Here is a 13,228-nt window from a genome sequence, read left to right as displayed (position 1 = left end):
ATCCCAAGCATTTTTGAATTCTTATTTTCTTCTCATTCTCATCTACTGAAGATTTTTATTGGACAATTATTTGTTAATCTATTGTAGTCGAGATAAGAGTATGCAAGAAAAGCTACTTTAAAACTCAGTCAAAATTAAAAGTTTGAAGACTTTTTTAAAAAAAGTTTTAAGTTATATCTTATCACATTTTAGTGATTTAATTGAAGTTTCCTTTCTTAAAATTTACTAAATTGTTTTTAGTTTCATTTTATTAATATATAAATGAATTATTGCTTTACTTATTCCTAATATTTATTAGTTAACTTTATTATCTTATCTCGGCCTAACAACTGGGTATTTTGGGACATCCACCCTTATCCCCTATAATATGTAGTTCATTCAACACAAAATTAAGCAAGAAAAAAAAAACAATAATACCAAAATTATTTCCAAAAAATAATTATTTAAGTAAATATGGATCTATAAGTATTGGAGAATACCACTGTCAAATTCGTTCTAAAAAAATACACCACCACTTATATAGCCATTAAATAACATATTGAAACATCTCAAATTTGCTATAAAAAAGGTTCTCATTTACATGTAACTACATCTTCCAGATGTGAAAGTTCACATCTGAAAATTTTTGTAGAATACTCTCATTAATTTATAATCGACTGTGCTTACCAAAATACGAATCGTCCGGAAGAGCATCTCGGAAAAGATACGGTTATATTAATAACAATATTGTTATTGAATCCAAGGTGACATTATTTTGTTTATTATATCAAAAATATGCTGTTTCTAATTATGAAAGTTTATTCTTTGTTCATATTTTTCACTTCCATTCTGCTATGTACAATTCTTTGGCAAGTTTGAAACCTTTGTCAATGATTTCCATTTCAATTTTTACCAATAAAATCCCATAAAAAAAAAAAAAAACACTTCTGGTGTCATTTACCCTAAATTTAGTCACCCTATCTATTTTCTTGGGAATAATTCTGGTATTATTACTTTCCTGGTTTAATTCTGTGTCAAATGAACTATATTTTGTTTGATGTAAGGGTAGGATGTTCCAAAATACCCAGCTGTAAGTACTTGGGATGTTCGAGTATTTTAGATATTTGAAATCTGGTTAATATTTGAACTTGAGAAAAGTGATATTCACCTATCTCTAACTGTTAATTATTTGGTTGGAAACCAATCTTTTAAGCATTTTCTCCTGATGCAATAGTTTGTTACTTTATGTAGAGATAGTTTTAGTCACATTTAGGATAATGGTTATGGGTTTCAACCCATGTTATAATATTTATGGTTTGAAATAATGGGAATTGCATTCCAGGTTAGCATTTTCAGAATTGGATTACCGGCATTAAGTGAGAGAAGCCCACATTTATTGAACACACTATAAAGAATGACATTTATATATTAGTAGTAGTTAGAACAGGTAAGACAATTAATCTGTGCATATTTAAATTTCTGACTGACCAATGAGAAATCTTGTATAAAACTCCACAACCCAATTTTTGATTAAAGCCAGATGATCTGCCAAATTATCAGGCTGTAATAAGGCTAAGTTAATAATTAGATACAAAGTAATTTGTCTAGGGTAGGCAGTTAAGCTGCCATCTTGTGATAATTTTAATAATTATAAGAAATTAATTTTAATTTATAATTTCTGGAATAAAAGAATTGGCCTGGAGCAGAACTCAAACTGCAACTTCTGTCTACCATACAGATGTATTACCAGTTACCAATAATCTTCAAATTACAAAATTTCGTTGTTCTAACAATGACTATTATAGTCAATTCTCGAGATTTGAATGCCTCTCTTTTCAAAAAGATCAGTTCACAAACAGAATTTCAAACTCATAACTGCACCAGTTGCCATTTGAAAACAGAGGCTTGACTATATTTCTGATTCAAAACAAGAACAAACAAATTATATCACAACACACCTACACACACAAAATGGCTGTCTATAAATGATGAAAGTGATTAACAAAACATATTATTCACAAAGTGGCATGTGGTAATGAAACTAGTATAATTTAAGACAGTTGATCAGAGTTTTACTCCATGCACATGCAAGGAACTAGCTCTAATTTTATCCACTACAATTCATCATAAATTGCATGACTTCCTGGTAAGAAAACCATTTTGTGTTTTAGAGTTTATGTTGTAATAGCTGTAAATGCCGAAAGTGTTGTACAGAGCTACAACAAAAAAATTCTAATCTCTACAACTTAAAATTCAGAATTATAAAACAATCACCGAAGATCAAATTGGCTAGCAACCACAGAAGGCTCGGCGAGAAATCTAACATTGATTAGACATCTACCGGGCAACAAATGGGTTTGGATTGCACATCATAGGTCTAGTTAGTTAAATATGGAAAAACAAGATTAAAGAAGATTGAAGTTTAATTTTTGTACAATAAATATTTCTCTAATAAATTTTTGTAATAATTTGAATCATATATTGGCACCCTAATGTATTGTGCATATGTATATATATCACACATTCAATCTCTTTGGGAAATCTATAGAAATAGCTTATTGCTGGAATTTTACATTTCTAATTTTAAATAACAGGGAAATTTTATTTAAAATTCAATTTTTTATATTATTAATTTCATTAACAATATCGAAATACTATTATCTTGTCAATTTACCATAATTTTTACAACAGTAATAACTATTGTCAATCGACATTTTATAATAATGGTAGCTTTTTTCAATTAAATCAAATCTCCAAATTGATTACGCTACTATCCGTGTTTGTGTATTTGGATTGAGGCTAGTTTGAAAACCCAAAACTTCGTAGAAATTACGAAGTAGTTTTTGAACGGCAAATCTTTATTTAAATATTGATGCATAGACATTTGACAGCACATTTAAAAATGAAAATATAATAAAAACAACAACTTACGAAGCATCGATTCTCTTTCGCCTTGTTCACATTATCTATTTTGAAATACAATAAAAAAGAATTTTATTAATTTGGCAAATTTTGTATAAGAGCAGTCCTTGAGTTTGATCATCCTAAAGTGTTGCATACAAAAGAGTGATACTCAAACTGTCTTTTGTGTGCCAAATTTATCATGCAGTAGCACTTTCTATCCAGTAACACTAAAATAGTTTATAGTTTGCAAAAATTAAGTTTTATTGTCTATTTTAATCTATAGTTTTAACATTTCAAATATGTTTCATGCAATATAGCATATTCACCATACAAAGGTTTTACCCTTGTATGGTGAGTATATATTATATAAAAGCAAATAAGATATAGATGGTGAAAGCTTTGGACCTCTGCTCTGAGGGAACCAGAGTTCTTTTTCAACAGGTGATCCATGTGTCATCACCTAGTTGTAGTCTAAACCTGTAACAAGTACAAAAAAAAAAAGCTCTCTTGGTGTCCTCAGGATGGAAGGAACCAAATATAAAAAAAAATCTTAAGATATTTTATAATTTTTATTTTTGTCTCTATGGGAACAAACTCCCTTTATAATATATAAAAATTATTACACAACTTTCAACATTTGTACGTAATTTTAAATGCACATTAGGTCCAAAAATCAAGAACTGCTGTTGTAATGTTATTAAACCAATATAATTATTAATGTATAATTAAAACTGTTGTTATAACAATTGTAATTTAAATAAACTATTAACTTATGTAAAATGTTATCTATTATATTAATTAATATTTTATAATTTAGGTATTTGGTGCTATAAAACAAATGCTTCAATGTATTAAAAATAAAATTGAAACTAAACAGAAATTTATAAAATTTTTCTTTTTATACTACATTACTTTTATTATTATTTAATATTAAAAATATATAAAATAAAATAAAAATGCTCATATTGAATTCTGAATAAATGTTGAAATTCTTATTACATTTTTCAAATTCTCCAACTTACAATTACAAATGTAAAAATTATAGTCAGACATGTTTAATACATCTTTACGCAAACAGAATAGTATAGTAAAACCTCTTTTTAAGTAAACAACCCTTGGAATGATAAAAAAAAATGCACACTTAATTGAGACATTCCCTTTACTTGAGATGACAGTGTAATTATAACAGTCCTAAAATCAAAATTCTAAACCACAAACTCTAATAACAAAACAACTGTAGTTTTTTTTATTCATTTGCCATAAGAATGTAGCATTGATTTTCTGTGAAAAGCCTCGACATTTCTGATGCTGCCCAAATATGAAGTTGCCAAAGTAGCATTTTCTAGAACAAACAGAGCATTTAGCAGAAAGAAACTAGCATTTGCCGAAAAGGTGATTTGGTGCATGGTCCAAAACTAGTAGAATTATTCTATTCTTCCTCATCATTTTATGATTCACTTTTTCAATTAATCTTGGTCAATGTATGATAGTCATGTTTCCATAAAAGAAGCTTTTTCTTATCCCTTGAAACAGCCCAAATAAATGCTGCTGCCAATAATAAGTGGATCTGATATCTCACCGGTAAAACTTAAAAAAAAAAAAAAAACGGCACAATACTCTTTTTTGCAAATTTATCACTTCATGCTATGCTATTTTTTTTTTTTTTTTTTTTGTAAAAGGCCATATTGGCAAAGCATTATAAAAAAAGTACAGTTTCATTAGCATTGAAAATGTCTCTTGCAGCATAACCCTTTATCAGATAGGACAGTTTCATTTTCCAGTTTTCGCCTTCAAAAACATTACAAAGATTCTAAAAATCTTCCCCACTTAGAATCCTACATGAAATGTTGTGATGTTATTTAAATTTTTCTAACCAGACATTAGAAGCTTTAACCTCAGAAATGTCAAGGCAAGCAGCAAAACAAAGTGCTTCTTGTAGTATTGGTCTAGAAATAGGAAATCCTTGTTTGTTTTGTTTCAAGCCACACTACAAATACAACAAATTAAGTTCTTCGTATTTATAACTGGATAGCCATCTTTGCTTATTATTAGGATTATGTGACGTTTCATAATATAGAAGTTGCTTATCTTAATCTCATATATAGCATGATTTTTTTGGGTCAACTCGTCGGGAAGTTTCAAAACTTCAATTTTTTGTACTAATGCATCTCTGGCAAAAAGAGTGCTAGCCAAAATTCCAAAAGTATACAATACTCAAAACTACAAATGAGCAGACTTGTAACAATGTGCGAAATACCTTTATGCTTCCTGCACCACTTGACCAAAGGACTGACACCATGTCTGCGATGACTGCATTGTCAGGACTGACACCACTGTCTTATGGACAGATACAGAAACCTCGATGACCACTAAGTTTGTTTTTTTATGTAAGTGGTCGGATTTGGGATGGAGGAGAGCTGGAGACAGCACATCTGAAAGTGCATGCTACTCGCTACATGCTACAACTCTATTATCAAAATTAATAACCTTTTATTTATGCATCAGATTATACATAGGGTTGACTATATAGTAATCAAATAGCATATCAATTAAACCGTAAAGGATTCCTAACACAGAGAGAGAGAGAGAGAGAGAGTTTACAGTTATGCACACGGTGATAAATACCTGTAGTCTTTAGACACTTGATAAGCTGGTAGCACTTGATCCTTGATTATATAGACAGCCTCTAGGTTCGTCGGGATGTTAGACAGTTTGATGTAAGATCCTCTAAGGGCAGGTAAGTAGATGGCTGGTTGGCCTAGGCGGTAATTGGGAGCGATGACGTTGATAGAGTAGTGGAAGTAATCCAAGACAGGAGTGAACACTTGATGTCAACTAACTCTTGATAACGAATGACCAAACCACGATCATTGATCTTTTTTCTTTTAAATGAGGATCCTCCCCCTAAACTTCAATGCCCTTTTTTAGACAATGTTGACAAGTTAGACCAATAACAATTTTTTGTGTTATGTTTCCGATCAGTCAGTCAAGAGATGTGTCATCTCTGGACAAGAAAGCAAGTCTGAAGGAAAATTCGATCACTTCCTGCTCTTGTGAGAGAAATAATTTTAGCAAAAATTTTTCCATTTAGTCCAGATTCTCACAGATTGCTACTATCATGTTGTAAGGAACTGAGCCCGAACCTTATTTTTTATTTTATTATTATTTCCGTTTTATTATCTTTTTGTTTGGGGTTTATGTTTATTTAGGACGAAGGTTCCCCACCACTCTCTTGTTAGTAATGAAAAATGAAGAAAAAACAACTCACGGAGAAATAAGCGCCATAGGAAACATCTTGCGCACTTGCGCTGCCCGGCGGAAGTAACAGTCCGCAGAAAAAAAATGGGGGGGTCCCCACAATCACTAGTAGAGAAATACTTGATAAACCGTCTTAAACATCCCAGAAAATTATGATAAATATTTTGTAAACGGTTTATAAGCTTTGTCGGAAACTTAAAGCTGCCAGAACAAAGTTAATGTTAGCAACTAAGTATGTAAATAAGAGGAGTAACCCAGCTCAAGTGTGACATCACCTCACAGTATAAAACCCGTACGTTAACCGAAGAAGGAGAGGTGATTTCCAAACCGAGGTGATTTCCAAACCGAGGTGAATTCTAAATCGAGGCGACTGTGAGAGCGAGGTTAATTCGAAAGCGAAGTATTTTCTGATAGAAGTCCAGATTGATAATTGGACGATCCAAGGTGCTAAAGAGGAGTTTGATTGACGATATCGAAAGGATTGAGGAAATAGTTTCTTCTGTATAGTGAGGTGACGGATAGACGTTTAATTAGTAAGAGATTTTGTTCATAGTTGCTAAGTATTTGATTTGTCGAATTTCAAAGGGGAAATTACTATTAAGTTAAGCTAAGTTTATTGTCAGGTTGACTTGTTGATTTTTGTTAATAAATTTTGTTTGGAATTATTGATATTTGTACGTAGTACGTTCTAGTTGCTAATTAAATATATTTGAACTTTTGATTTGACTTGATATTTATCGTTGTTATTACTAATTTTTCGGTGCACGCTTAAAAGCCCAGGCCTGGCAAACTAATCTCGAATCCGCGTAAAGTACCCGTTAGGTTAACGGAAGTTTTACCGACCGTAATTATAGTCGGTTTCCTAAGATACTAAAAAAAATAGTACTTTACAATGTGACAAATACTGACTACTTTATATCTCATTTCAGGAATTCTAGAAAATTCTGCATTCTTATGCTACTTTTGTTCACTTAATTTTTGTTTCTGGAAGTGAAATCTGTTTTGCATATTGTAGCAGAGTTATAACCTACAATAAAAGGTCGTCTCTGCGAAAGAAGACTGTTAGTTCCTGTAGGTTGGGAAAGGGCAGAAGTGAAAATGTTTTTATATCTTCTGTATTTTCTATATTTTATAAATATACCATCTGCCATTTTATATCAAAAGAAATAAGCTACATGCTTATTGACTAGAGAACAATTAGGGGATGTAATTACAACTGTCACTTAAAGCGGGGTCTTGTACCCCGTTTTAAGTGGGATTGATTGAAATGTTCATTTAAGTAAGATTCAAATGGCATAACTTATGACAATTTCGAAGGGAATTTTTCTGGCTGTTCACCTAACTGAGGTGTTTTCTTAGAAAGGTTTTTCATATTTCCAAGATTTTATCTGAGATTCAATTTAACAAAAAAATTACATAACACATTTTTTGTTACTCTGAGTCAATTTCTAAAAAGTCATTTCATTAATTATGGTTTCAGAATTTTTAATGTATATTTTCTGCCATATTCCATAATTTGACAAGGATTAATTTATTACACAACAAACATTTTTGTGTAATTTAATTAGCAGCCATCATCATTAAATTAATCAAAAATGTTTGTTTATATAAAAATTAAATGCTGGAAATTAAGTGTTTAGTTTTACAAAGTTCATCCTCATCTTTAAGATGTTACAGTACTTAGATTATTTGAGAGAAAAAACAATTTTGAGGAACTGTAACATGAAAGTCTAATGCAGAATGTAAGTGGAAAAAATTACTATTATCGAGATGAGCATTTTCATCATTTTATACATAAATTGACATTGGTTATACATAAAGAAAACAAGTAAAAATAATTCTTATATCTAGTAATTCACTTTTATGTTTATTTCATTCTAGTTATGTCTGTTGGAGGTGAAACCCAACCTTATTGTTTTCTTTAGTTTTTGCACATTTTACTTGGTTGGGTGAAAATTTTTGAAGTCGAAATTACTTCACTAGATACCTATTTGGAAATAGACACAATTTATATATAGTGAGAGAATTTTTGCATAACACTTGCAGTTTTGTTTTCTCTGATCAGGGCCAGTGCTACGGTATGGGCAAATTTTCATAAATTTAAAAAATATGCCTGAAAATTTTGTATATTTTTATTTTTATTTATATTATGTGGCACAAGTCAAATATTGATTGACAGAGCAAGGTATGGCATTTCAAAACAAAATTTTTTAAATTTTATGTAGGGGGATAAAGGACATCAAATGCATGTCTTGCCCCAGGCAACAAACTCTAGTGCCCCCTCTGTCTCTGATCAAAGTTTGTTGATAGAAGAATTAAATTCAAATAATTTATAGAAAATGTTAAAACTTACTACTTATTATCATTAGTATCATAAAATGGCAAAGTTTTGTATATGTAAGAAAACATAAATGACCTTGGATGACTATTGCGGTGTCACTCTCAACTATAAATGGACAAATAAAAACAAAAAACATCGACGACAAGGCACGATAGTTATTTGATCATGGATTGATTTAAGAGAAGGGAATTCTCATAAAGCTATTTTTGTTTATTATCAGTTTATGGAAGCTTAGTTCGTAAGTTTGAATTAAGAATTGTTTCTTTTGTGTTAACGTAAAATTAAAGGTCAGTTTTGTTTTTGTGATAGTTTTTTTCCTTTACTTTTGCACTATAGACATTCTTGGTTAATTGTAATTGCCTTATTAATAAATTTTGAATGGCTCTAACCCATTTTCTAAGATTTTCTTTACTGTCAAATTTTAATGGCTGTGGATTAGTTTCTATGTTATATGAATGGAAAAACCTAAGTAACGGGCATTCCCAAAAATCAGAAAGTCCAAATCTAGCATTTTAGTGATCTCAGATTGTAAGGTCACATACTATTGGATTGCATCTAATTCTTATTTAGAATTGAATTTTTCTTTTCTTTTTCTTGTGACCTTGCAAGTTTTAGCAACCATCATAAAAATTAGAGAATTTGTCAGCAACTACAATCTTACATTAACCTACCCAATCATCATATTAGACACTGAAATGATTTTTTTCAAAGCTAATTTTTAGAATATTTTCTGTCTTAAATATCAATAATATACTTTTAGAGTAATTTTTTCTAAACTTGGTCAGTTATAATTACAAATTTTTAAAAATTCCTAAAGCAAAAATTTTTATAGTGAAAAATAAACTGAAAATTGCTCATAAAATCCTAATTAAATTAAATTTAAATAAAAATAAGAATATGAGAATTTTTCCAATGTTAAATAAAATATTTCACTATAAATAATTAAAAATTAAATTAACCAACTCTGATCAGTAGATCTCTTTGATATTTTAAGAGTAACACTATCGTCTGAATTTTGTAGCAGAGTGATTGCTTCGCTGAGTGGCTTTCCGCATAGACTCTGTCCATTAATAGCTAATAATCGATCTCCAATGTGGATGGCTCCAGTCCTTTAAATTAAATATAATAAAAGCAACAAATTATTCAAAATTACAAATAATTTGTTCTGTGATTTTACAATGTTTTTTATAAAACATCTGCAAAACAAAATTCAAAAATATGCAAATTATAAAATCATGATAATAATAGATATTTTAAATTAGTTTGAGAATCTGAATTCCAAATCATAATAATGTCTCGAGGATAGTTTTCGTGAATAAAAATGTGCATAAACAAAATTCTTCCTTATAACAAAATTTCCAGTCCAAATTAGAAATATACTAATTTCGCAATTAATTTCAGACCTATCCAAAATTAAATTTAAAAATTTTAATTTTTCAGAAAAATGCAGAGCAACTATTTACAATCAATATTCAATTTCATGGCACTAACTTAAATACAGGGTGTTAAAAAAGTTAGACTGACAAAATGAAATGGCTGATAGAGAGGATTGATAACCCACTTTTAATTGCATGTCAAATTTTAAGTGCAATTAACAATTACTGTGTATAGCTTTAACAAATATTTATCAGTAATGTCAAACTTTACTGTATGGTATTTATACTGTACATCATAGGGCAGCAAATCACTACCAAAAGTGTACTAGACAAATCTTGTAAGATGGGTTGTGGCAACCTCCAGTTCTTAGGACCAAATTGCTTGTATTAACTTTCCTCTACCATCTATATTTCATTTTATTGGTCTAATTTCTTAACATTCTGTAAACAGAATACATTAAAGCAAAATTATTTCAGTTTGTTAAGACAGTTGTATAAAATATAAATTGTACACGTCATTTTAAAGCTTATTTAATGTAGATTAGCTGTGTTATAGCTATTTTACTGTTTAATTTTATTTAAAATAATTAGAAGTAAAAATATGCCCAATTTTAACCTTGCCATACTGTCACTCCTTCCTGCCATTCCAGCTATCATAGTCTGGTATAAAAATGCTTCTAAAATAACTTCCAAGTCGATATTCTCTCATTGATTTTTCATTACTTTTTAATTTTGTTTAGTTAATAGAATTATTATTGTAAATTAAATTTTTTCAGGACGACAGATATTTCTTTCAAATAAAAATGTTATCTAAACAAAGAACTCTTATGAATAGCTAAGAAAGAAATGCAAAACTATGTTCAATTAAATTTTGCTGAATTAATTTGCATGCAGAAATAAATATCTGACCTTGGAGATATTTAAAACAAAAAATGCATATTGAAATATTTTATAAGTCATATTTAATAATAAATTTATTTACCTTATTTTCCCCATTCATTTATAATTTAACAATTTTTTGCAGAAAATATTTTGTTGGGTGTTTCCAGATTGTTTAAATACTCATCCAGATAAAATAAGTCATTGTTATCAGATTTCTGCTAGGAATAAGTGAATTATTTGTTCTTTTATCTCTGTTTATAAGCATACCTTCTCAAAAACCTCTCAAACAAAGATTTGTAATTTGGAGATGAAGTTTATTAAACTGACCAATCATGTTAGAATAAATAGCACTCCTGACAAACCTATACACCATCTGATTGGAGAGAGTAAAAATTTCTTGACACACACACACACTTAAAATACTTTTGTTCTCATAAATACTAGTCAGCATTCATTGGTGTCAAATATTTTGCTTCATGAATTGGAAAAAAATGTAAACCAAAGCAGTTCGTTGTATTGAATTCTTGTAAAATGGAGGTCATACTGTACAAGTATATCTAACATATTAAAAATACAGACTATTTTGTCTCAAATATTTGACAAGTATACATTTAGCAAGAATAGATAGGTCTAAAAATAACAAAAATAAAAAATATATTAATTTCAGTAATTGCATCCGAAATGTTCTTTATTTAGTTCACAGGTGAACTAAATAAAGAACATTATTTTTGATCTGTAAGACTAAATATCTGCATCCATATTTTCCAGTATAATAAGTTCTGTTAATATATAAAAAGTACTAATATACAAAATAAATTTTAAATTAAGATGGAAAGGACACAAAGGCATAATAATTAAGTACAACATTAAGCTGCATTATTGGTATGTGTGTCAACATCTAGAAACTTCCTAACAATACAAAGTGTTCAATATTGCAGCTTTATGTAATGCCACATATATGTTTTTATTAAGGTTTAATGTTTCTAGACTGTTGTGTAGTGTATGTGGTATAACACTGGTGGAAGAGAAGACCACAGGCACAACAAATACCCTATCCATCCTCACAGCTACCTTAATTCTTGGGTGAGTGGAGTGTACTCGTTGATTTTTCAGTGTGTGCACTTTTTTTACGTTACGAGTGTTTGGAATGGAGATGTCTATTATATAGGCAATCTTATTGCATTTGTCAATGAGAGTGATGTCAGGTCTATTGTGATGAATTGTTTTATCTGTGATTATAGCTCTGTCATAGTTTATTTTGTGTATGGCATTTTCTAATATTGCCTGTGGAGTATATCTGTAGTAGCGTACCTGGATATTTAATACTCTGTGTTTGTGTGCAAGCTCTTGGTGTATTATATTTGCTATTTGATTATGCCTATGTAAATAGTATGTCTGTGCTAAGACCTAAAAACCAGAAGTTATATGTTGTATTGTTTCTGGCTGAATGTGGCATTTTCTGCAAGAGTCATTTGTTAGTGATGTATTCTTCAGGATGTGCTTTCTATAGATTTTAGTGTTTATGACTTGACCTTGAATGGTAGCCATAAACTCCTCGGTCTCTCCAAACAGACAGCCCCTAGTCGGCCAGTACTTTAATGCAGTTTTGCCAACATAGTCCTGAACTAGGTCATAGGCATGCCTGCCATGAAGTGCCTTTTGGGCCCATGACTGCTTAATAGTGTCTATGTTATTTATGTGTTGTGCTATGTCCAGATGCTCAGGATGTAAGTTTAAAAGTGTGTGATTACTGTCTGCAAGAATTATAGCTTTATGTAATCTTGATGTTTCTTGTTTTTTGTGGAAAAATTCCCACAGTGTCAGAATTTGTTTGTAGTGCAGGTTAACTATATTAGTCAGGCCACAGCCACCACCTTTATGAAAAACAGTTAGTCTTTCTACAGATGATTTTGGATGATATTGTTTATGCAAGTGTCGTTCTTGTTTTCCACGCTCCAGATCTTTGCGTGTCCAGTGTATAACTCTAAAAGAATAAGTGTATTCAGCGACAACATATGTATTCATAGCTTTAATAGTATGTTTTGCATTTAGATGTGTTCTTAATACTACATGTAATGTGTTCTGGTATTCAAGTGTTAATCTTTGTTTTATTTATGCATGTTCTGCAAGTTTAGCCTGTTGAAATCCTAAATATTTGTAAAACTCACCCTCTTCCATGGACTTAATAATATTGCCACTTCTGAGTAAAAAGTCTTCTTTCTTCACAGTTCCTTTTTCAATGTATAATGTTTTGCATTTGTCTAGACCAAATTCCATTTGTATATCATTTGAGTGTTTGTGATAATGATGATAATAATAATAATAATTAGAAAATATTACAATCACCACAGTATTCTACATAACTGCTGTTTTTCTTTCACTAAAGATTTGGTTAAGAAAAAATAAATTAAAAATAATAAGTTTGTGTAAAAATTCATTTTAACATGCATCATTTTTCTCTGTTTCTGTTTTTTACTCTTTCTGCCCT

At 30.0% G+C, this 13,228-nt stretch overlaps 1 protein-coding gene across 2 annotated transcripts in view; it reads right to left on the bottom strand.

The window, feature by feature from the left end:
• Nucleotides 1-13,228, bottom strand: part of Grip (Glutamate receptor interacting protein) — a 330,265-nt gene that overhangs the window by 284,306 nt on the left and 32,731 nt on the right. For both annotated transcript variants that reach the window (XM_067269340.1, XM_067269339.1), the window contains exons 15-16: nucleotides 9,446-9,591; nucleotides 2,911-2,945 (exon numbers count right to left, since the gene is read on the bottom strand). In XM_067269340.1, coding sequence (XP_067125441.1) covers nucleotides 2,911-2,945; nucleotides 9,446-9,591 — 181 coding nt within the window. The remainder of the gene's footprint in view (nucleotides 1-2,910; nucleotides 2,946-9,445; nucleotides 9,592-13,228) is intronic.

Source organism: Centruroides vittatus, unplaced genomic scaffold, assembly GCF_030686945.1.
Source record: "Centruroides vittatus isolate TY-2023 unplaced genomic scaffold, ASM3068694v2 contig_349, whole genome shotgun sequence".
Classification (NCBI taxonomy): domain Eukaryota; kingdom Metazoa; phylum Arthropoda; class Arachnida; order Scorpiones; family Buthidae; genus Centruroides; species Centruroides vittatus.
This window is presented reverse-complemented; position numbering and strand designations above follow the sequence as displayed.